Source organism: Heptranchias perlo, chromosome 10 (genome assembly GCF_035084215.1).
Source record: "Heptranchias perlo isolate sHepPer1 chromosome 10, sHepPer1.hap1, whole genome shotgun sequence".
Lineage (NCBI taxonomy): Eukaryota > Metazoa > Chordata > Chondrichthyes > Hexanchiformes > Hexanchidae > Heptranchias > Heptranchias perlo.
Genome location: NC_090334.1, coordinates 81,519,428 through 81,542,142, shown reverse-complemented (window position 1 = coordinate 81,542,142; position 22,715 = coordinate 81,519,428). Strand labels below are relative to the sequence as shown.

General features: G+C 50.2%; 1 protein-coding gene across 5 annotated transcripts; it reads left to right on the top strand.

Annotated features, from left to right (window-relative positions):
* The first annotated feature begins 10,038 nt into the window (after positions 1-10,038).
* Positions 10,039-21,932, top strand: LOC137326202 (protein TUNAR-like). Of its 5 annotated transcripts, XM_067991075.1 has the most exons (3): positions 10,039-10,331; positions 10,512-10,745; positions 20,312-21,932. In XM_067991075.1, exon 3 carries the CDS (start codon positions 20,345-20,347, stop codon positions 20,498-20,500), a length of 156 nt encoding a protein of 51 aa, XP_067847176.1. In that variant the 5' UTR covers positions 10,039-10,331; positions 10,512-10,745; positions 20,312-20,344; the 3' UTR covers positions 20,501-21,932. The 5 variants fall into 5 exon arrangements, with proteins under 5 accessions (XP_067847176.1, XP_067847177.1, XP_067847179.1 ...); XM_067991076.1 differs by having other exon boundaries at positions 10,039-10,738; positions 20,316-21,932; XM_067991078.1 differs by having other exon boundaries at positions 10,039-10,738.
* Positions 21,933-22,715: the final 783 nt, after the last annotated feature.

Here is a 22,715-nt window from a genome sequence, read left to right as displayed (position 1 = left end):
TTCAGGATAGCATTGGCCGGATCGGAAGCAAGAACGAGCGGTTAAGTTTTTGCCCCTGATTTTCAGAGTGCTACCACCCTATTTCTGCCCGGCACAGCCAGCTGAAAATCTTCCCCACACAGCGAGTAATCCTTACCCTGCTGAATAATCAGTAACTCTGTGCAGTTACACGGTGAGTAATCCTTACCCTGCTGAATAATCAGTAACTCTGTGCAGTTACACATTGAGTAATCCTTTCCCTGCTGAATAATCAGTAACTCTGTGCAGTTATACAGTGAGTAATCCTTACCCTGCTGAATAATCAGTAACTCTGTGCAGTTAAACAGGGAGTTACCCTTACCCTGCTGAATAATCAGTAACTCTGTGCAGTTACACATTGAGTAATCCTTTCCCTGCTGAATAATCAGTAACTCTGTGCAGTTACACAGGGAGTTACCCTTACCCTGCTGAATAATCAGTAACTCTGTGCAGTTATACAGTGAGTAATCCTTGCCCTGCTGAATGAACAGAACCTCTATACAATTACACAGTGGTGGAATGTAAGGATAAACCCAGCCACTACAGGCCAGTCAGTTTAACCTCGGTAGTGGGGAAACTTTTAGAAATGATAATCCGGGACAAAATTAACAGTCGCTTGGACATGTGTGGACAGAAGGGAGATTGAGACCATACAATGGCAACATGTTCCCGTAAAGGTCAAGGGTGGTTCCAAGAACTCCAGGGAAACTTGGATGTCAGGGGATATACGAGAATGGATTAGGAAAAAAAGGAGGGCTTTTGGCAGATACAAAAGGCTAAAGACGGAGGAAGCCCTCGAGGAGTACAAAAAGTGCAGGGGGATACTTAAAAAAGAAATTAGGAGATCAAGGAGGGGCCATGAAATAACACTGGCGAGCAAAATAAAGGAAAATCCTAAGATGTTTTATAAGTATATTAAGGGTAAGAGGATGACTAGGGAAAAAATAGGGCCCATTAGGGACAAAAATGGCAATCTGTGTGTGGAGCCGGCAGATGTAGGAGGGGTTCTAAATGAATTTTTTGCATCTGTTTTCACTATGGAGATGGACGATGTCGACATAGAAATACGGCAGGGGGACTGTGATATACTCGAACATATTAACATCGAGCGGGAGGAGGTATTGGCGGTTTTAGCAGGCCTAAAAATGGATAAATCCCCAGGCCCGGACGAAATGTATCCCAGGCTACTGTGTGAGGCAAAGGAGGAGATTGCGGGGGCTCTGACACATATATTCAGAACCTCTCTGGCCACAGGGGATGTGCCAGAGGACTGGAGAACCGCTAATGTAATACCATTATTCAAGAAGGGGAGTAGGGAAAAACCGGGGAACTACAGGCCAGTGAGCCTAACATCAGTGGTAGGAAAATTATTGGAAAAAGTTCTGAAGGACAAAATTAGTCTCCACTTGGAGAAGCAAGGATTAATCAGGGATAGTCAACATGGCTTTGTCAAGGGAAGATCATGTCTGACTAATTTGATTGAATTTTTTGAGGGGGTGACTAGGCATGTGGATGAGGGTAACGCAGTGGATGTGGTATACACGGATTTCAGTAAGGCCTTCGATAAAGTCCCGCACAGGAGACTGGTCAAGAAGGTACGAGCCCATGGAATCCAGGGTGCCTTGGCACTTTGGATACAAAACTGGCTTAGTGGCAGAAGGCAGAGGGTGATGGTCGAAGGTTGTTTTTGTGACTGGAAGCCTGTGGCCAGTGGGGTACCACAGGGATCGGTGCTGGGTCCCTTGCTGTTTGTGGTCTACATTAATGACTTGGATATGAATGTAAAAGGTATGATCAGTAAGTTCGCTGATGATACAAAAATTGGTAGGGTGGTAAATTGCGAGGAGGATAGCCTCAGTCTGCAGGACGATATAGATGGGTTGGTCAGATGGGCGGAACAGTGGCAAATGGAATTTAACCCGGAAAAGTGCGAGGTGATGCACTTTGGAGGGACTAACAAGGCAAGGGAATACACAATGAATGGGAGGACCCTAGGCAAGACAGAGGGTCAGAGGGATCTTGGTGTGCAAGTTCACAGATCCCTGAAGGCGGCGGAACAGGTAGATAAGGTGGTAAAGAAGGCATATGGGATACTTGCCTTTATTAGCCGAGGCATAGAATATAAGAGCAAGGAGGTTATGATGGAGCTGTATAAAACACTGGTTAGGCCACAGCTGGAGTACTGTGTGCAGTTCTGGTCGCCACACTACAGGAAGGATGTGATCGCTTTGGAGAGGGTGCAGAGGAGATTCACCAGGATGTTACCAGGGCTGGAGCGCTTCAGCTATGAAGAGAGACTGGGAAGATTGGGTTTGTTTTCCTTGGAGCAGAGGAGGCTGAGGGGGGACATGATTGAGGTGTACAAAATTATGAGGGGCACAGATAGGATGGATACTAAGGAGCTTTTTCCCTTCGTTGAGGGTACTATAACAAGGGGACATAGATTCAAGGTAAAAGGCGGGAGGTTTAGAGGGGATTTGAGAAAGAACTTTTTCACCCAGAGGGTGGTTGGAGTCTGGAACTCACTGCCTGAAAGGGTTGTGGAGGCAGGAACCCTCACAACATTCAAGAAGCATTTGGATGAGCACTTGAAATACCATAGCATACAAGGCTACGGACCAAATGCTGGAATATGGGATTAGAGTAGACAGGGCTGATGGCCGGCACGGACACGATGGGCCGAAGGGCCTCTATCCGTGCTGTATAACTCTATGACTCTATGACTCTATGATTAGGGAAAGCCAGCACGGATTTGTTACAGGCAAATCGTGTAAAACTAACTTGATTGAATCTTTTGATGAGGTAACAGAAAGGGTCGATGAGGGCAATGCAGTTGATGTGGTGTATATGGACTTCCAAATGGCGTTTGATAAAATGCTGCATAATAGGCTTGTCATCAAGATTGAAGCCCATGGAATAAAGGGGGCAGTAGCAGCATGGATCCAGATTGACTAAGTAACAGGAAACAGAGAGTAGTGGTGAACGGTTGTTTTTCGGACTGGAGGGAGGTATATATTGGTGTTCCCCAGGGGTCGATATTAGGACCATTGCTTATCCTGATATATATTAATGACTTGGACTTGGGTGTACAGGGCACAATTTCAAAATTTGCAGATGTCACAAAATTTGGAAGTGTAGTGAACAGTGAGGAGGATAGTGATAGACTTCAAGAGAACATAGACAGGCTGGTGGAATGGGCAGACACATGGCAGATGAAATTTAACCCAGAAAAGTGTGAAGTGATACATTTTGGTAGGAAGAACGAGGAGAGGCAATATAAACTAAAGGGTACAATTCTAAAAGGGGTGCAGGAACAGATAGATCCGGGGGTATATGTGCACAAATCATTAAAGGTGGCAGGGCAGGTTGAGAAAGTGGTTAAAAAAGCATACAGGATCCTGGGCTCTTTAAATAGAGGCACAGAGTACAAAAGCAAGGAGGTTACGATGAACCTTTATAAAACACATCGTAACCTCCTTGCTTCAGCAAGAACTGGAGTATTGTGTCCAGTTCTGGGCACCGCACTTTAGGACGGATGTGAAGACCTCAGCCTTAGAGAAGGTGCAGAAGAAATTTACTAGAATGGTTCCAGGAATGAGGGGAGGATATACTTGCCTTAGAGGGGGTGCAACAAAGGTTCACTAGATTGATTCCTGGGATGAAAGGGTTGTCCTATGAGGAGAGTAGAATGGGCCTATACGCTCTGAAGTTTAGAAGAATGAGAGGCGTTGAAACTTATTAAATTGTTGGAGGGCTAGGCAGAGTAGATGCTGAGAAGCTGTTTCCCCTGGCTGGAGAGTCTGGAACTTGAGGACATCGTCTCAGGATAACAGGTTTAGGAGCGAGATGTGGAAATTTTTTTTCACTCAGAGGGTTGTGAATCTTTGGAATTCTCTAGCCCAGAGGGCTGTGGATGCTCAGTCGTTGAGTATATTTAAGACTGAGATTGATAGATTTTTGGACTCTAGGGGAATCAGGGATATGAGGATAAGGTGGGAAAGTGGAGTTGAGGTAGAAGATCAGCCATGATCCTATTGAATGGCGGAGCAGGCTCGAGGGGCCGTATGGCCTACTCCTGCTCCTATTTCTTCTGTTCTTATGTTTACCCATTAGTCCATCAGCGGATCAACCTATCACTTGAAAATGATAGCGGGAAGATTGTTTATCCATTGCATTGGGGAAGGACATAGGATCATAGAATGTTACAGCACAGAAGGAGGTCATTCAGCCCATCGTGTCTGTGCCAGCTCTTTGAAAGAGCTGTCCAATTTAGTCCCACACCCCAGCGTTTTCCCCATAGCCCTGCAAATTAATCCTCTTCAAGTACATGTCTAATTGCCTTTTGAAAGTTCCTCTGGAATCTGATTCCACCACCCTTTCAGGGAGTGTGTTCCTGATCTTAACAACCCTCTGTGTGAAAACATTTCTCCTCATTTCCCCTCTAGTTCTTTTGCCAATTATTTTAAATTGATGACCTCTGGTTCCCGACCCACTTGCCAGAGGAAACAGCTTCTTCCTACTTGCTCTATCAAAACCCCTCATAATTTTGAACACCTCTGTAAATCTCCCCTTGACATTAACGGGGCCATAAGGCATTTGTTCCTGACACTCTCAATCTCCTCCCTTCTCCATCATTGCTGAAATGTAATAACTCGGTCCCTTGTAAACAGAACCAATATGGTTCAATGGCCGAACCCTTTCATAAATCTGATTACAGTAGGGATCACTGGGCAAGCGAGCAAATAAACTAGAATCAGATTGGCTCTGTTACATGAGAGAATTAGGCACAATTTTTCTGCTTTCAGCAACAGTTGCATTCATGCACGTAATTTTTTTTTAGAAATTACCAAAATATATAAGCACAACCTTCTGCTGTCCGATAAGAGGATTTGGCTCTGATATTTAATAATCTAATCCCATTGCCAGCAATTAATCTGCAAGAAAAGCCAAACAGACATTCTGGTTGCAGACAGCAGTGAAGAGGAATATTATTCTCCGAGCTCTCTCGCTCTCTCTCCCTCTCGCTCCATGGCCAGGAGGAAGCTTCTAAATTGGAAAGTCTAACCCTTGGGGGAGCTGGGTGTGCAGTGAGCCAAACACTGGTCTTTCACTCCTGCAACTTGGATTCAAGTCCAGCTCTGCTGCACAGACAGGAACTCTGCACAGTTACAGCTGGAAATCATTACAGGGCTCAATAAACAGGAAATTTAAACTTACCCAGTGAGTAACGGGAAATTCTGACAGTGAGTAACCCTTACTCTGCTGAATAAACAGTGACTCTGTAGTTACCCTGAATAAACAGTGACTCTGTACAGTCACACAGTGAGTGACCCTTACCCTGAATAAACAGGGACTCTGTACAGTTACACAGTGAGTGACCCTTACCCTGAATAAACAGGAACTCTGTACAGTTACACAGTGAGTGACCCTTACCCTGAATAAACAGGGACTCTGTACAGTTACACAGTGAGTGACCCTTACCCTGAATAAACAGTGACTCTGTACAGTTACACAGCGAGTGACCCTCACCCTGAATAAACAGGGACTCTGTCCAGTTACACAGTGAGTGACCCTTACCCTGAATAAACAGTAACTCTGTACAGTTACAGTGAGTGACCCTTACCCTGAATAAACAGGGACTCTGTACAGTTACAGTGAGTGACCCTTACCCTGAATAAACAGGGACTCTGTACAGTTACACAGTGAGTGACCCTCACCCTGAATGAACAGTGACTCTGTACAGTTACACAGTGAGTGACCCTTACCCTGAATAAACAGTGACTCTGTACAGTTACACAGCGAGTGACCCTCACCCTGAATAAACAGGGACTCTGTACAGTTACACAGTGAGTGACCCTTACCCTGAATAAACAGTGACTCTGTACAGTTACACAGTGAGTGACCCTCACCCTGAATAAACAGTGACTCTGTACAGTGACACAGTGAGTGATCCTTACCCTGAATAAACAGTGACTCTGTACAGTTACAGTGAGTGACCCTTACCCTGAATAAACAGGGATTCTGTACAGTTACACAGTGAGTGACCCTCACCCTGAATGAACAGTGACTCTGTCCAGTTACACAGTGAGTGACCCTCACCCTAAATAAACAGGGACTCTGTACAGTGACACAGTGAGTGACCCTCACCCTGAATAAACAGGGACTCTGTACAGTGACACAGTGAGTGACCCTTACCCTGAATAAACAGTGACACTGTCCAGTTACACAGGGAGTGACCCTCACCCTGAATAAACAGGGACTCTGTACAGTGACACAGTGAGTGACCCTTACCCTGAATAAACAGGGACTCTGTACAGTTACAGTGAGTGACCCTTACCCTGAATAAACAGTGACACTGTCCAGTTACACAGTGAGTGACCCTCACCCTGAATAAACAGGGACTCTGTTACAGTGACACAGTGAGTGACCCTTACCCTGAATAAACAGGGACTCTGTACAGTTACACAGTGAGTGACCCTTACCCTGAATAAACAGTGACTCTGTACAGTTACACAGTGAGTGACCCTTACCCTGAATAAACAGGGACTCTGTCCAGTTACACAGTGAGTGACCCTTACCCTGAATAAACAGGGACTCTGTACAGTTACACAGTGAGTGACCCTTACCCTGAATAAACAGGGACTCTGTCCAGTTACACAGTGAGTGACCCTTACCCTGAATAAACAGTGACTTTGTACAGTTACACAGTGAGTGACCCTTACCCTGAATAAACAGGGACTCTGTACAGTTACAGTGAGTGACCCTCACCCTGAATAAACAGGGACTCTGTACAGTTACACAGTGAGTGACCCTTACCCTGAATAAACAGGGACTCTGTACAGTTACACAGTGAGTGACCCTCACCCTGAATAAACAGGGACTCTGTACAGTTACACAGTGAGTGACCCTCGGGACTCTGTACAGTTACACAGTGAGTGACCCTTACCCTGAATAAACAGGGACTCTGTACAGTTACACAGTGAGTGACCCTCACCCTGAATAAACAGGGACTCTGTACAGTTACACAGTGAGTGACCCTCACCCTGAATAAACAGTGACTCTGTACAGTTACAGTGAGTGACCCTTACCCTGAATAAACAGTGACACTGTCCAGTTACACAGTGAGTGACCCTTACCCTGAATAAACAGTGACACTGTCCAGTTACACAGTGAGTGATCCTCACCCTGAATAAACAGGAACTCTGTACAGTTACACAGTGAGTGACCCTTACCCTGAATAAACAGGGACTCTGTACAGTTACACAGTGAGTGACCCTCACCCTGAATAAACAGGAACTCTGTACAGCTACACAGTGAGTGACCCTTACCCTGAATAAACAGGGACTCTGTACAGTTACACAGTGAGTGACCCTCACCCTGAATAAACAGGGACTCTGTACAGTTACACAGTGAGTGACACTTACCCTGAATAAACAGTGACTCTGTACAGTTACACAGTGAGTGACCCTCACCCTGAATAAACAGTGACTCTGTACAGTTACAGTGAGTGACCCTCACCCTGAATAAACAGGGACTCTGTACAGTTACACAGTAACCATTACCCTGAATAAACAGTGACACTGTCCAGTTACATAGGGAGTAACCCTTACCCTGAATAAACAGTGACACTGTCCAGTTACACAGTGAGTAACCCTTACCCTGCTGAATAAACAGTGACTCTGTACAGTTATACAGTAAGTCTTACCTTGAAATTCTCCCCCTAAACCTCTCCGCCTCTCTCTCCTCCTTTAAAACCCTCCTTAAAACCTACCTCTTTGACCAAGCTTTTGTTTACCTGTCCTGATATCTCCTTCTTTGACTCGGTGTCAATTTTTGTCTGATGACACTCCGATGAAGCGCCTTGGGATGTTTTACTATGTTAAAGGCGCTATATAAATGCAAGTTGTTGTTGTATGTTTGTGCTGCGTACACCTGATTATTTAAACCCTGGTGAAGACTTAGATGAAGGGACTGAGTGCAATGTATCCAAGTTTGCTGACGATACAATGCCCAGAGTTCAGGAAACCAGTAAGCTGAAAAGAATGAGATATGTTGAGAAGTGGAGGTTCGATGACTCCAAACATGGGTTTTAAAGGCCTGTAGATTATTGGTGGAGGGGAGGATGAGGGAGGAGAGGAATTCCACACAGTTTTGAGGTCCTTGGAGGGAGGAGGAAGAACGTGTAAGACGACACATTTTGGTGCTGGGAAAGAAGAGAGGAAAGTTTAGACGGGCACTGACTAGAGGAGAATCAAGAACAACAGTTTGCACTTGGATAATGCCTTTAATAAAAGGACTCCAGAGGCAAGAGACCGACTGAACACTGGAGGATTTAGGAGAGAGATTGACGGAGTGGTAGAGAATGTAGGAGAGAGACAGACAAAGCAGGAGAGCATTAGGGAGAAGGAAAGATGGACCAAGCAGGAAAGGATTTAGGAGAGAGATGGACTGAGTGGGGAGGATTTGGGACAGAGACATAATAAACAGGTGAAGATTTAGGAGAAGATTTACAAGAAAGAGAGATCGAGCAAGAGAGGATTAGAAGACAGAAGGACAGAGCAGGAGAGGATTTAAGAAAGACTTGCATTTATATAGCACCTTTCGCGACCTCAGGACGTCCCATAGTGCTTTTGAAGTACTTTTGCAGTGTAGTTATTGTTATAATGTCGGAAACGCGGCAGCCAATTTGTGCTCAGCAAGATCCCACAAACAGCATTGAGATAATGACCAGATAATCTGATTAGACCTGATAAGGGTCTTTAAAAGTGTGAAGGGGTGTGATAGGGTAGATGTGGAAAACCTGTTTTCACTTGTGGGTGAGTCCACAAGGGGCATAAATATTTTTAGCTCACCTGCCTGGCACTGCTCATTAAATCAGTGTTTGCATTTCCTGCTTGACTCTCTCTCTCTATCATTCCTTTCTCTCTCTCCCCATCCTTCTCTTTCTCCTTCCTTTCTTTGTCTCTCTCTCAGCTCTCCCTCTTCCTTTCTCTCCTCTTCCTATATTTCTCATTTCTTTCTCTCTTCTCTTTCTTTCTTTCCCTCCTCCCGTTCTCTTTTTCTCTCCCTTCTCGTCTTTTCTTTCCCTCCTCTTCCTTTCTTTCCTTTATCTCTCCCATCTTCCTTTCTTTCACCCCTTCAATTTTCTCTCTTTCCCCTCTTCCTTTTCTCTCTCTCTCTCTCTCCCCTCTTCAATTTCCTCCCTTCCCCTTCCTTCCTTTCTCTTTGTCTCCCTCACTTCTCCCTCCCTCTCCCCATCAGTTAAACTACACACTTGAACTAAAGAACCCTATAGCTTCACAGCAACATTATTAAACCAGGGAGCTTTGCCTCGCTCAGCCTGTCTGTGCTCACAGCCCTGGTGGCAATCGACTTGTGAAGAACTAATTGTTCATCACTCACAGTGGGTGGAGCAGACGAGACCCCTGCCTGCACCGAGACCCCCCTCGCAGGGACCCCATCTATCACAAGGCATTATGTGGCTCCCCCGAGCTGGTTGCCAGGCAACCCGACCCAATTAATATACTAGGCAGAAATGTGAGGGGGTGTGGGACGAAGGGAGTGTGTCAGAGAGAGAGTGAGAGAAAAAAAAGTGAGGAGTGAGAGTGAGAGAGGAGGGGAGAGAAAGAGAGAGAGAGAGGGGAGAAAGAGTGTGAGTGAAAGACTGATGGAGAGAGGGAGAGAGAGAGAGCGAGAGGTAGGTAGAGAGGGGGGAAAGAGAGTGAGAGAAAGACTGATGGAGAGAGGGAGAGAGTGAGAGAGCGAGAGAGGAAGAGTGAGAGGGAGACAGATAGAGAGGGAGGGAAAGAGTGAGAAAGGGGGGAGAGAGAGAGTGTGTGAGAGAGAGGAAGAGAGACAGAGTGAGAATGTGAGAAAGGAGGGGAGAGAGAGAGAGGGAGGGAAAGAGTGAGAAAGGGGGGAGAGAGAGAGAGTGTGTGTGAGAGAGAAAGAGAGACAGAGTGAGAATGTGAGAGAGGAGGGGAGAGAGAGAGAGGGAGGGAAAGGGAGAGGTGGGGGGAAAAGCCTTCTTATTACACAGGACTGTGACAGACAAGGAAAACAAGATTATACTCAACTAAGTGAATGGTGCGCTGGAATAAACAGAATATATTAAAGGGCCAGGTCCTCGGAGATGTGTCAGTGATCCTGGACTGAAGACTGGACTCGGGCTCACAGCAATTTCCAGCGCATTTGTTTATTTTCAGACAGCGTCTCAAAGGCTGTTTCTCAAAAGCCGATGGTGAACAAGGCTGAAGATCTTTGTCTCTGTACCTTTACCGTGAGCAACTGCAGCCCAGCACAGACTGTGAGAGGCGAGTGTTGAGGATTGCTGAGCTCTCTGTGTGTGTGTGTGTGTTAAAACAGTCTCTGTATCTCCGGCATCCTTTACTTGGAGAGACCTGGGGAGGAAGGAGAGCTGGACTTGGGGGGGTTTAAAGAACCGACAGACCCTGTTTTAAAAAAAAAACGTTTTCTTCTCTCTTCTTCAAAAGTTTCCACTTCCATAAGCCGGACCTGAGACTTCGAGCGACGGAAGGGGAGATACGGGAATGTCCATGAAGAGAAGGTTGTCCTTTCACCGGGATGCCTTTAACCTGGCTGCGAAGTTGTTAAAGATGACGAGACTTGACACAAGGGCCCTGAGCATGAGGTTACGACAGTACAACTCCTGAGAGACAAGACAGGGAACTGTTGGAGCAGCAAATCCTACAAGCCTGCGGTACCTGGTCTGTTCTAAGCATGAGTGTGTCAGTCAATGCTCTTTGCCTGTTGGGTTTTTTGAGACTCTTTCAATAGGGCTGTGCCCTGTGCCCTGTGGTTCACCATTGAGACCGTGTCCTTGCCTACCCCTGGCTTTTCTTCTCTCATTTTTGGTACTGTGCATTTATTCCTCGCTCCCCTCCTGTAGGGGTGGATTTCCCCCTCTCCCGGAGGACTGCCCACCACCACCCCCCTCCAGAGGACCGCCCGCCCCCCCCCCTCCTCCAGAGGACCGCCAGCCTCCTCCCACTCCCCTCTCCCGGTGAACCGCCCGCCTCCTCCCCCTCCCCTCTCCCGGTGGACTGCCCGCCTCCTCCCCCCTCCCCTCCCTCGGAGGACCGCCCGCCTCCTCCCCCTCCCCTCCCTCGGAGGACCGCCCGCCTCCTCCCCCTCCCCTCCCTCGGTAAACCGCCCGCCTCCTCCCCCTCCCCTCCCTCGGTAAACCGCCCGCCTCCTCCCCCCTCCCCTCCCCTCCCCTCCCCCGGTGAACCGCCCGCCTCCTCCCCCTCCCCTCCCCCGGTGGACTGCCCGCCTCCTCCCCCTCCCCTCTCCCGGTGGACTGCCCGCCTCCTCCCCCCTCCCCTCCCTCGGAGGACCGCCCGCCTCCTCCCCCTCCCCTCCCTCGGAGGACCGCCCGCCTCCTCCCCCTCCCCTCCCAAGGAGGACCGCCCGCCTCCTCCCCCTCCCCTCCCTCGGAGGACCGCCTGCCTCCTCCCCCTCCCCTCCCTCGGTAAACCGCCCACCTCCTCCCCCTCCCCTCCCTCGGAGGACCGCCCGCCTCCTCCCCCTCCCCTCCCTCGGTAAACCGCCCGCCTCCTCCCCCCTCCCCTCCCCTCCCCTCCCCCGGTGAACCGCCCGCCTCCTCCCCCTCCCCTCCCCCGGTGGACTGCCCGCCTCCTCCCCCTCTCCTCCCCTGGTGGACTGCCTGCCTCCTCCCCCCTCCCCTCCCCTGGTGGACTGCCCGCCTCCTCCCCCTCCCCTCCCTCGGTAAACCGCCCGCCTCCTCCCCCCTCCCCTCCCCCGGTGAACCGCCCGCCTCCTCCCCCTCCCCTCCCCTGGTGGACTGCCCGCCTCCTCCCCCTCTCCTCCCCTAGTGGACTGCCTGCCTCCTCCCCCCTCCCCTCCCCTGGTGGACTGCCCGCCTCCTCCCTCCTCCCCTCCTCTTGGTAGACTGCCCGCCCGCCCGAGCCTCGAAAGCACTGGGCGACCGGGTTGCAGCTGGAAACCGAGAGCCCCCTGGGGCAGCCCACTGGCTCCGAGTCATCGCCATCTCAGGCCTGAGGGATCTGCTGAGGAGGGAGGGAGGGAGGAGGGGAGGTGGAGTGGCAGTGATTCCCCGCCCCCCCCGACCCCACTATCCTGAAGAGGAGCTCTTCATTGGCTGGGAGGAGGCTCGTGACGGGTATAAACACCGGCATGGACCAGTTGGGCCGAATGGCCTGTTTCAGTGCTGTATATTCCGTGTAACTGACCACTCGAGGCCTCTTTGCCCAAACTGTCGCCCGATGCCGACTGGAGCAAGATGTCATAAGACCCCCATTTCCCCCCCCCCCCGCCCCGCAGCAGTAGGCCCCCCAGTGAACATTGTCGAGGTCACAGCGACGGTGGCAACGGGGTGGTAGGTCGATGCCCATCGTTTTCACGGGCATTACATCCCCGATTCCGCCAGTCGAAGGGCTGGAAATTCAACTGGTAATCTCCCCCCTCCCCCTCCTCCACCCCACCGTCACGGGAGGACGGACTGGCCCTTACTCCCAGGCCTCAGCCGAGACCAATCTGTACCTGCCACTAGGAGGTGGATCCGAGTAGCCTGGAGGGGGGAGGAGTACACCGAGCAATCAACAGACTTTCCAAAGAGGGATTACAGGCCGCCCTGTACTTGGGGCTATCAAGCCCACATCCACCTGCCCAACAAAGACCATTCCATGCTCTGCCCTTCCACCCCAGCACTGGCGGTCTCTCTCTGCTAGTTGCAGTGGATCATGGGTTAATCTTTGTGTTTTATTTTCAGAGAATAGCACAAGTCTGTGGAGTTAACTGTCAGTGATTACCAAACCAGTGACAGCGTTAGTGCTCAGCTCCTTTACACAATCCTGCTTTTATAACTGGGAAAATGTTCTCCTCAAAGGGAAATATTTTGTAAGGTTGTCTCAAATATACTTTCTTGAGATGGGGTTAGAAAGAGAGGGATTAGAGAGAGAAGGGGTTATAGAGAGAGAGGGGTTAGAGAGAGAAGGGATTAGAGAGAGGAGGGATTAGAGAGAGGAGGGTTAGAGAGAGATGGGGTTAGAGAGAGAGGTTAGAGAGAGGGGGTTAGAGAGAGATGGGGTTAGAGAGAGAGAGGGGTTAGAGAGAGAAGGGATTAGAGAGAGGAGGGATTAGAGAGAGGAGGGTTAGAGAGAGATGGGGTTAGAGAGAGAGGTTAGAGAGAGGGGGTTAGAGAGAGATGGGGTTAGAGAGAGAAAGGGGATTGAGAGAGGAGGGGTTAGAGAGAGATGGGGTTAGAGAGAAATGGGGTTAGAGAGAGAGAGGGGTTCAAGAGAGATGGGGTTAGAGAGAGATGGGGTTAGAGAGAGAGGGGTTCGAGAGAGGAGGGGTTAGAGAGAGAGGGGTTAGAGAGAGATGGGGTTAGAAAGAGGGGTGAGAGAGAGATGGGGTTAAAGAGAGGAGGGGTTAGAGTGAGAGGGGTTAGAGAGAGAGGGGTTAGAGAGAGGTGTTAGAGAGAGGAGGGGCTAGAGAGAGGGGGGTTAGAGAGAGGTTAGAGAGAGGGGGGTTAGAGAGAGGTTAGAGAGAGGGGGGTTAGAGAGAGGAGGGGTTAGAGAGAGGGGTTAGAGAGAGGGGTTAGAGAGAGGGGTTAGAGAGAGGGGTTAGAGAGAGGGGTTAGAGAGAGGGGTTAGAGAGAGGGGGGTTAGAGAGAGAGGTTAGAGAGAGAGGGGTCAGAGAGAGGGCTAGAGAGAGGGGGGTTAGAGAGAGGAGGGGTTAGAGAGAGAGGGGTTAGAGAGAGGGGTTAGAGAGAGGGGTTAGAGAGAGGGGTTAGAGAGAGGGGTTAGAGAGAGGGGGGTTAGAGAGAGAGGTTAGAGAGAGAGGGGTCAGAGAGAGGGCTAGAGAGAGGGGGGTTAGAGAGAGAGCTTAGAGAGAGAGGGGTCAGAGAGAGGGCTAGAGAGAGGGGGGTGAGAGACAGAGGTTTAAAGTGAGGTGGTTAGAGAGAGGGGTTAGAGAGAGGGGTTAAAGAGAGAGGGATTAAAGAGAGAGGGGTTAGAGAGAGAGGTTAGAGTGAGGGGGTTAGAGAGAATGTTAGAGTGAGGGGGTTAGAGGGAGGGGTTAGAGTGGGGGGGTTAGAGAGAGAGGGTTAGAGTGAGGGGTTAGAGTGAGGGGTTAGAGAGAGAGGGTTAGAGTGAGGGGTTAGAGTGAGGGGTTAGAGAGAGAGGGTTAGAGTGAGGGGTTAGAGTGAGGGGTTAGAGAGAGAGGGTTAGAGTGAGGGGTTAGAGTGAAGGGGTTAGAGACAGAGGGTTAGAGTGAGGGGTTAGAGTGAGGGGTTAGAGAGAGAGGGTTAGAGTGAGGGGTTAGAGTGAGGGGTTAGAGAGAGAGGGTTAGAGTGAGGGGTTAGAGAGAGAGGGTTAGAGTGAGGGGTTAGAGTGAGGGGTTAGAGAGAGAGGGTTAGAGTGAGGGGTTAGAGTGAGGGGTTAGAGAGAGAGGGTTAGAGTGAGGGGTTAGAGTGAGGGGTTAGAGAGAGAGGGTTAGAGTGAGGGGTTAGAGTGAGGGGTTAGAGAGAGAGGGTTAGAGTGAGGGGTTAGAGTGAAGGGGTTAGAGACAGAGGGTTAGAGTGAGGGGTTAGAGTGAGGGGTTAGAGAGAGAGGGTTAGAGTGAGGGGTTAGAGTGAGGGGTTAGAGAGAGAGGGTTAGAGTGAGGGGTTAGAGTGAGGGGTTAGAGAGAGAGGGTTAGAGTGAGGGGTTAGAGTGAGGGGTTAGAGAGAGAGGGTTAGAGTGAGGGGTTAGAGTGAGGGGTTAGAGAGAGAGGGTTAGAGTGAGGGGTTAGAGTGAAGGGGTTAGAGACAGAGGGTTAGAGTGAGGGGTTAGAGAGAGAAGGTTAGAGAGAGGGGTTTAAAGAGAGGGGTTAGAGACGGAGGGTTAGAGTGATGGGGTTAGAGACAGAAGGTTAGAGTGAGGGGTTAGAGAGAGAGGGTTAGAGTGAGGGGGTTAGAGTGAGGGGTTAGAGTGAGGGGGTTAGAGAGAGAGGGTTAGAGTGAGGGGTTAGAGTGAGGGGTTAGAGAGATAGGGTTAGAGTGAGGGGTTAGAGAGAGAGGGTTAGAGTGAGGGGTTAGAGTGAGGGGTTAGAGAGAGAGGGTTAGAGTGAGGGGTTAGAGTGAGGGGTTAGAGAGAGAGGGTTAGAGTGAGGGGTTAGAGTGAGGGGTTAGAGAGAGAGGGTTAGAGTGAGGGGTTAGAGTGAGGGGTTAGAGAGAGAGGGTTAGAGTGAGGGGTTAGAGTGAAGGGGTTAGAGACAGAGGGTTAGAGTGAGGGGTTAGAGAGAGAAGGTTAGAGAGAGGGGTTTAAAGAGAGGGGTTAGAGACGGAGGGTTAGAGTGATGGGGTTAGAGACAGAAGGTTAGAGTGAGGGGTTAGAGAGAGAGGGTTAGAGTGAGGGGTTAGAGTGAGGGGTTAGAGAGAGAGGGTTAGAGTGAGGGGTTAGAGTGAGGGGTTAGAGTGAGGGGGTTAGAGAGAGAGGGTTAGAGTGAAGGGTTAGAGTGAGGGGTTAGAGAGAGAGGGTTAGAGTGAGGGGTTAGAGAGAGAGGGTTAGAGTGAGGGGTTAGAGTGAGGGGTTAGAGAGAGAGGGTTAGAGTGAGGGGTTAGAGTGAGGGGTTAGAGAGAGAGGGTTAGAGTGAGGGGTTAGAGTGAGGGGTTAGAGAGAGAGGGTTAGAGTGAGGGGTTAGAGTGAAGGGGTTAGAGACAGAGGGTTAGAGTGAGGGGTTAGAGAGAGAAGGTTAGAGAGAGGGGTTTAAAGAGAGGGGTTAGAGACGGAGGGTTAGAGTGATGGGGTTAGAGACAGAAGGTTAGAGTGAGGGGTTAGAGAGAGAGGGTTAGAGTGAGGGGTTAGAGTGAGGGGTTAGAGAGAGAGGGTTAGAGTGAAGGGTTAGAGAGAGAGGGTTAGAGTGAGGGGTTAGAGTGAGGGGTTAGAGAGAGAGGGTTAGAGTGAGGGGTTAGAGTGAGGGGTTAGAGAGAGAGGGTTAGAGTGAGGGGTTAGAGTGAGGGGTTAGAGAGAGAGGGTTAGAGTGAGGGGTTAGAGTGAGGGGTTAGAGAGAGAGGGTTAGAGAGAGGGGGTTAGAGAGAGAGGGTTAGAGTGAGGGGTTAGAGTGAGGGGTTAGAGAGAGAGGGTTAGAGTGAGGGGGTTAAAGAGAGGGGTTAGAGACGGAGGGTTAGAGTGATGGGGTTAGGGAGAGAGGGGTTAGAGTGAGGGGGTTTGAGTGAGGGGGTTAGAGTGAGGGGGATTAGAGAGAGAGGGGTTAGAGTGAGGGGGTTAGAGTGAGGGGGTTAGAGTGAGGGGGATTAGAGAGAGAGGGTTAGAGTGAGGGGGTTAGAGTGAGGGGGTAGAGAGTGAGGGGGTTAGAGAGAGAGGGTTAGAGTGAGGGGGTTAGAGTGAGGGGGTTAGAGTGGGGGGGTTAGAGTGAGGGGGTTAGAGTGAGGGGGTTAGAGTGAGGGGGTAAGAGAGAGAGGGGTTAGAGTGAGGGGGTTAGAGTGGGGGGTTAGAGTGAGGGGTTAGAGTGAGGGGGATTAGAGAGAGAGGGGTTAGAGTGAGGGGGTTAGAGTGGGGGGGTTAGAGAGAGAGGGGTTAGAGTGAGGGGGTTAGAGTGGGGGGGTTAGAGAGAGAGGGGTTAGAGTGAGGGGGTTAGAGTGGGGGGGTTAGAGAGAGAGGGGTTAGAGTGAGGGGGTAAGAGAGAGAGGGTTAGAGTGAGGGGGTTAGAGTGGGGGGGTTAGAGAGAGAGGGGTTAGAGTGAGGGGGTAAGAGAGAGGGGTTAGAGTGAGGGGTTAGAGAGAGAGGGTTAGAGTGAGGGGGTTAGAGTGGGGGGGTTAGAGAGAGAGGGGTTAGAGTGAGGGGGTTAGAGTGGGGGGGTTAGAGAGAGAGGGGTTAGAGTGAGGGGTTAGAGTGAGGGGTTAGAGAGAGGGGGTTAGAGTGAAGGGGTTAGAGACAGAGGGTTAGAGTGAGGGGTTAGAGAGAGAAGGTTAGAGAGAGGGGGTTAAAGAGAGGGGTTAGAGACGGAGGGTTAGAGTGATGGGGTTAGAGACAGAAGGTTAGAGTGAGGGGTTAGGGAGAGAGGGGTTAGAGTGAGGGGGTTTGAGTGAGGGGGTTAGAGTGGGGGGGTTAGAGTGAGGGGGTTAGAGTGGGGGGGTTAGAGAGAGAGGGGTTAGAGTGAGGGGGTAAGAGAGAGGGGTTAGAGTGAGGGGGTAAGAGAGAGAGGGGTTAGAGTGAGGGGGTTTGAGTGAGGGGGTTAGAGTGGGGGGGTTAGAGAGAGAGGGGTTAGAGTGAGGGGGTAAGAGAGAGGGGTTAGAGTGAGGGGGTAAGAGAGAGAGGGGTTAGAGTGAGGGGGTAAGAGAGAGGGGTTAGAGTGAGGGGGTTAGAGTGAGGGGGTAAGAGAGAGGGGTTAGAGTGAGGGGGTAAGAGAGAGGGGTTAGAGTGAGGGGGTTAGAGTGAGGGGGTTAGAGAGAGAGGGGTTAGAGTGAGGGGGTTAGAGAGAGAGGGGTTAAGAGTGAAGGGGTTAGAGAGAGAGGGTTAGAGAGAGGGGTTAGAGAGAGAGGGGTTAGAGTGAGGGGGTAAGAGAGAGGGGTTAGAGTGAGGGGGTAAGAGAGAGGGGTTAGAGTGAGGGGGTTAGAGTGAGAAGGTTAGAGAGAGAGGGGTTAGAGAGAGGGGTTAGAGAGAGAGGGGTTAAGAGTGAAGGGGTTAGAGAGAGAGGGGTTAGAGAGAGGGGTTAGAGAGAGAGGGGTTAGAGAGAGATGGGGTTAGAGAGAGAGGGTTAGAGAGAGGGGTTAGAGAGAGAGGGGTTAGAGAGAGGGGTTAGAGAGAGAGGGGTTAAGAGTGAAGGGGTTAGAGAGAGAGGGGTTAGAGAGAGGGGTTAGAGAGAGAGGGGTTAGAGAGAGATGGGGTTAGAGAGAGGGGTTAGAGAGAGGAGGGGTTAGAGAGAGGAGGGGTTCGAGAGAGAGGGGTTAGAGAGAGATGGGGTTAGAGAGGAGGGGTTAGAGAGAGGGGTTTAGAGAGAGGGGTTTAGAGAGAGATGGGGTTAGAGAGTGAGGGCTAGAGAGAGGGGGGTTAGAGAGAGAGGGCTAGAGAGAGGGGGGTTAGAGAGAGAGGGCTAGAGAGAGAGGGGTTAGAGAGAGAGGTTAGGGAGAGAGGGGTGAGAGACAGAGGGCTAGAGTCAGGGGGTTAGAGACAGAAGGTTAGAATGAGGGGATTAGAAAGAGAGGGGTTAGAGAGAGTGGGGGTTAGAGAGGGGGGTTAGAGAGAGATGGGGTTGGAGAGAGAGGGGCGAGAGTCAGAGGGCTAGAGACAGAGGGCTAGAGACAGAGGGTTAAAGTGAGGTGGTTAGAGAGAGAGGGGTTAGAGAGAGAGGGGTGAGAGAAAGAGGGCTAGAGAGAGAGGGTTAGAGAGAGGGGTTAGAGTGAGGGGTTAGAGTGAGGGGGTTCTGCCATTCATGGCTGATCTGTATCCTAACTCCATGCACCAGCCATAGCCCCATATCATTAAATAAATTTAAAACAGAAATAGACAGTTTCCTAGAAGTAAAGGGAATTAGGGGTTAAGGGGAACGGGCAGGAAATTGGACATGAATTTGGATTTGAGGTTAGGATCAGATCAGCCATGATCTTATTGAATGGCGGAGCAGGCTCGAGGGGCCGATTGGCCTACTCCTGCTCCTATTTCTTATGTTCTTATGTTCTTATCCCTTAATACCCATGGCCAGCAAAAATTTGTCAATCTCAGATTTGAAATTATTAATTGAGCTAACAGCTTCTGCTTTTTATGGGATAGAGTTCCACACTTCTACCAACCTTTGTGTGACGTGTTTCCTAACTTCTGTGCGGTCTGGTTGTGATTTTAAGGTTATGTCCCCTTGTCCTAGACTCCCCCCACCAGCGGAAAAAGTTTCTCTCCATCTATCCTGTCAATTCCTTTCAAAATCCTTAAAAACCTCAATCAAATCACCCCTTAACCTTCTATATTCCAGGGAATACTAGTCTAGTTTATGTAATATAGCCTCATAATTTAACCCTTTGAGCCCTGGTAACATTCTTAAGCCTTGAAAGGAGGCAAATGAGAGGGGACCTTACCGTGGTGCGTAAAATTCTGAGCAGAGTAGAAAAGGCTCATCCTGAGCACTATTTCAAGCTAAATCACGGCTATGAGACAAGAGGACACGGGTACAAAGTGAGAAAAGGCGAGTTCGTGTCTTCACAAAGAGTGATTAATGGATGGAAGGGTCTCCAGGTCGGGGATGGAGGGGAAAACCCGACAGAGACATTCAAGAGGCAGTTAGTTGGGGTGATGGATTGCACGTTTCGGTGGTAAGATGGGCCGAAAGGCCTCTCCCAACACACTAAACTCTGTGAACTTCTGCAGACAGTGACAGTTCCAACAATGTTCCTTGTAACCCCTGCCTAACATTCCGCAGTACGTTTTGTTTCAACCGTTAATCGGCCTCCTCGTTACCCTCCTTTCTTGTGGAAGTTGAAGGTCCCTCTCATTGGTCGCTTTACTCGCCCATCACATTTTCAGCAAAGGGGACTCAAACACCCTCTGGTCACCTTCTTGTGTTCAAGGTGCAACACTTGTATGTATAGACAGTTTCCTAGAAGTAAAGGGAATTAGGGGTTACGGGGAGCGGGCAGGAAATTGGACATGAAGCTGAGTTCGGATCGGTCAAGGCCCCGTGGGTGGCGGAGCAGGCCCAGGGGCTGAGTGGCCGGGTCCTGCTCCTACTTCTTGTGTTCTTTAGATTTGAGGTTAGGATCAGATCAGCCATGATCTTATTGAATGGCGGAGCAGGCTCGAGGGGCCGATTGGCCTACTCCTGCTCCTATTTCTTATGTTCTTATTGTATGTGCCAAGTTTGGAGAGTGGCCTAAGGGTGCAGTGAGCTAGGGGATCTCTTTATCATAGAATTACACACATTCTATAGCACAGAAACAGGCCATCCGACCCAGCTGTTTATAATCCATACGATCCTCCTCCCACTCTAATCACCTCGTCCCGCTCTGCTCCCGTATCCCTCTATTCCCTTCTCCATCATGTTTGCATCAAGCCTCCTCTTAAATGCAACAATGCTTTCTGCTTCAGCCACTCCATGTGGCAGCAAGTTCCACATTCTCACCACTCGGCGTAAAGCAATCCCTCCTAAATTCTTTTTTTTTGATCCCTTATATTTATGGGAGAGACAGACTGGAGGGTGTGGAACGTATTCTCAGTGCTTGGTGAATGAGGTAAAGCTGCAGCCTGACTTTCGGCCGACAGACCTGATCCCTTTTTACCTTCGCTCTTTGTTCCCCCAGGTAGACCGAACACTCACCTTAAAAGACCTGGCAATGAAAATGGTAATCACTGCAGCCAATGAAGAAGACAGCTCATCGGACCAAGACAAGGAAAGCAAGGAGGAGACCATCCTGGCCATGTTGGGCATCATTGGCACAATCCTCAACCTTATAGTCATCATCTTTGTCTACATTTATACAACCCTGTAATCAGGGCGACCCACAACTGAGGGGACCAACTGAGCTGGGTTTGACTCTCAATGATGCTTTCAATGGGATATCAATGTACACTGGGGAGGTCCTGATGTCCTTGCCTATTCAAAGCAACTGAATTCTATAATTGTTATATGAAATCCAAACTGAGCACAAGGAGTGTTTTAGGGCACTGGTCCTCCATGTAGGAGATCCCATTGAATGCCAACGATGAGCTGGAGCAAGTACTTGGGCCTTTTTTTTCAGTGCAATGCTGCAAGACTTGCATTGCTCCAAGGGTGAAGGATAACGAGGAACAGCTTTGCCAACGTCAGGCTGGTACTGTAATGAGAGAGGGGGCATCCAGACGATTAGTTCCTGGCAGCGTGACCTGGCGCCAGCACTGCTGATCTCCTGGGCCTATTCTGCAGATACACACGGAGGAGAGAGGGACTGACCTGCCATCCATTCATCTCATTTCGTTGCAGCACGATCGTCTAATCTACTCTCTTTAAACCTGGATTAAATCTCAATCGAATCTCTATAAGGCTACATTGAAAACCCTGCAAAAGGCTTAGCAAATTGCACCAGCGTAGGGACTAAGAAAATGGACAATCTGGCTACAAAAAGCCAGTGAACCTGTCCACCAATCCAGGTAGACTTATACAGGTCACTTGAGCCAGCGTGAATCGCCTCACTAGACTTCTGTCCGTAAGCAATTCCAACACAGTGGAATCGACTCACTTCTGAATGCACAATGGTTTCTCCCTCGTGACACAGCAGGAGTGAACTTCAGGACATCCCATCTTCATCCTCCCGGTCTGGAGCCTCAATCTCGCTGGTGGCATCTCAGCGGATCCATTGAGAATGGACCAGGGGTTACACCTCTCTGTCATGTAACTTTGCCGCCTGTCCAAGCGTTCAGTAAATACCTGGGATCCGCCTGCCCTCCCCTCTGACCACCCTGGTACACGGGTCTATCCACTGGTTAATAATACGCAAGGCTCCGGCTCCTGTCCCATCACTGGCCCGGGTCATGTGACCTCGCCACCCCACCCCCACATGGACCTGTCCCGTGAGTGGCCCGAGTCATGTGAACCCCCCCCCCCAGCCCCACATGGACCTGTCCTGTGATTGACCTGGGTCATGTGACCACCACCCCCCAACATGGACCAGGCATGTGACTGGCCCTGGCCATGTGACCCTCCCCCCACATGGACCGGTCATGTGACTGGCCCTGGTGGCCCAGTTGTAAATGTCGATGTGAGATAAAATGGAAGCACATTTTATAAGGAGCTTGACTGTCCCACTTTTACAGCCTGTATTTAACGTGTAGAATCTTATGTTTGCGTTATGTAAGGATTTTGTAAAAAAAAGAGAAAGGTCCATTGTTTAAATTTTGATTATTCACTTGATAGCTACTGGAATTAAAAAAATATTTAATATTAAATCCTCTGCCTGACATCTTTGGAGAAATTTAACCCTGTTCAGGGTGAACGACCTTTACCCTCTTTCTTTCACCTCTGATCTAAAGGTGCTTTAGTATTGCTTAGCTGCTCCCTAGCTGTCCAGGGAAAGCAGTCACTGACTGTTTGGTTTTAACTCGGGTATAATCACACTGGGCTCTACTCTGGATTGTGACAACGATAACTTGTATTTATCTAGAGCCTTCATCATCGTAAAAAGCCCCAACATGCTTCGCAGAGACGAGAGGTGGACAGCAATGGGGGAAGAGTTTGGGGAGGTGACTGAAGCCATGGTCGGGGAGGTGACCGAAGCCATGGTCAAAGAGGTGACCGAAGCCATGGTCGGGGAGGTGACCGAAGCCATGGTCGGGGAGGTGACCGAAGCCATGGTCGGGGAGGTGACCGAAGCCATGGTCGGGGAGATGACCGAAGCCATGGTCGGGGAGGTGACCGAAGCCATGGTCACAGATGTGACAGAAGCCATGGTCGGGGAGGTGACCGAAGCCATGGTCGGGGAGGTGACCGAAGCCATGGTCGGGGAGGTGACCGAAGCCATGGTCGGGGAGGTGACCGAAGCCATGGTCGGGGAGGTGACCGAAGCCATGGTCGGGGAGGTGACCGAAGCCATGGTCGGGGAGGTGACCGAAGCCATGGTCGGGGAGGTGACCGAAGCCATGGTCGGGGAGGTGACCGAAGCCATGGTCGGGGAGGTGACCGAAGCCATGGTCGGGGAGGTGACCGAAGCCATGGTCGGGGAGGTGACCGAA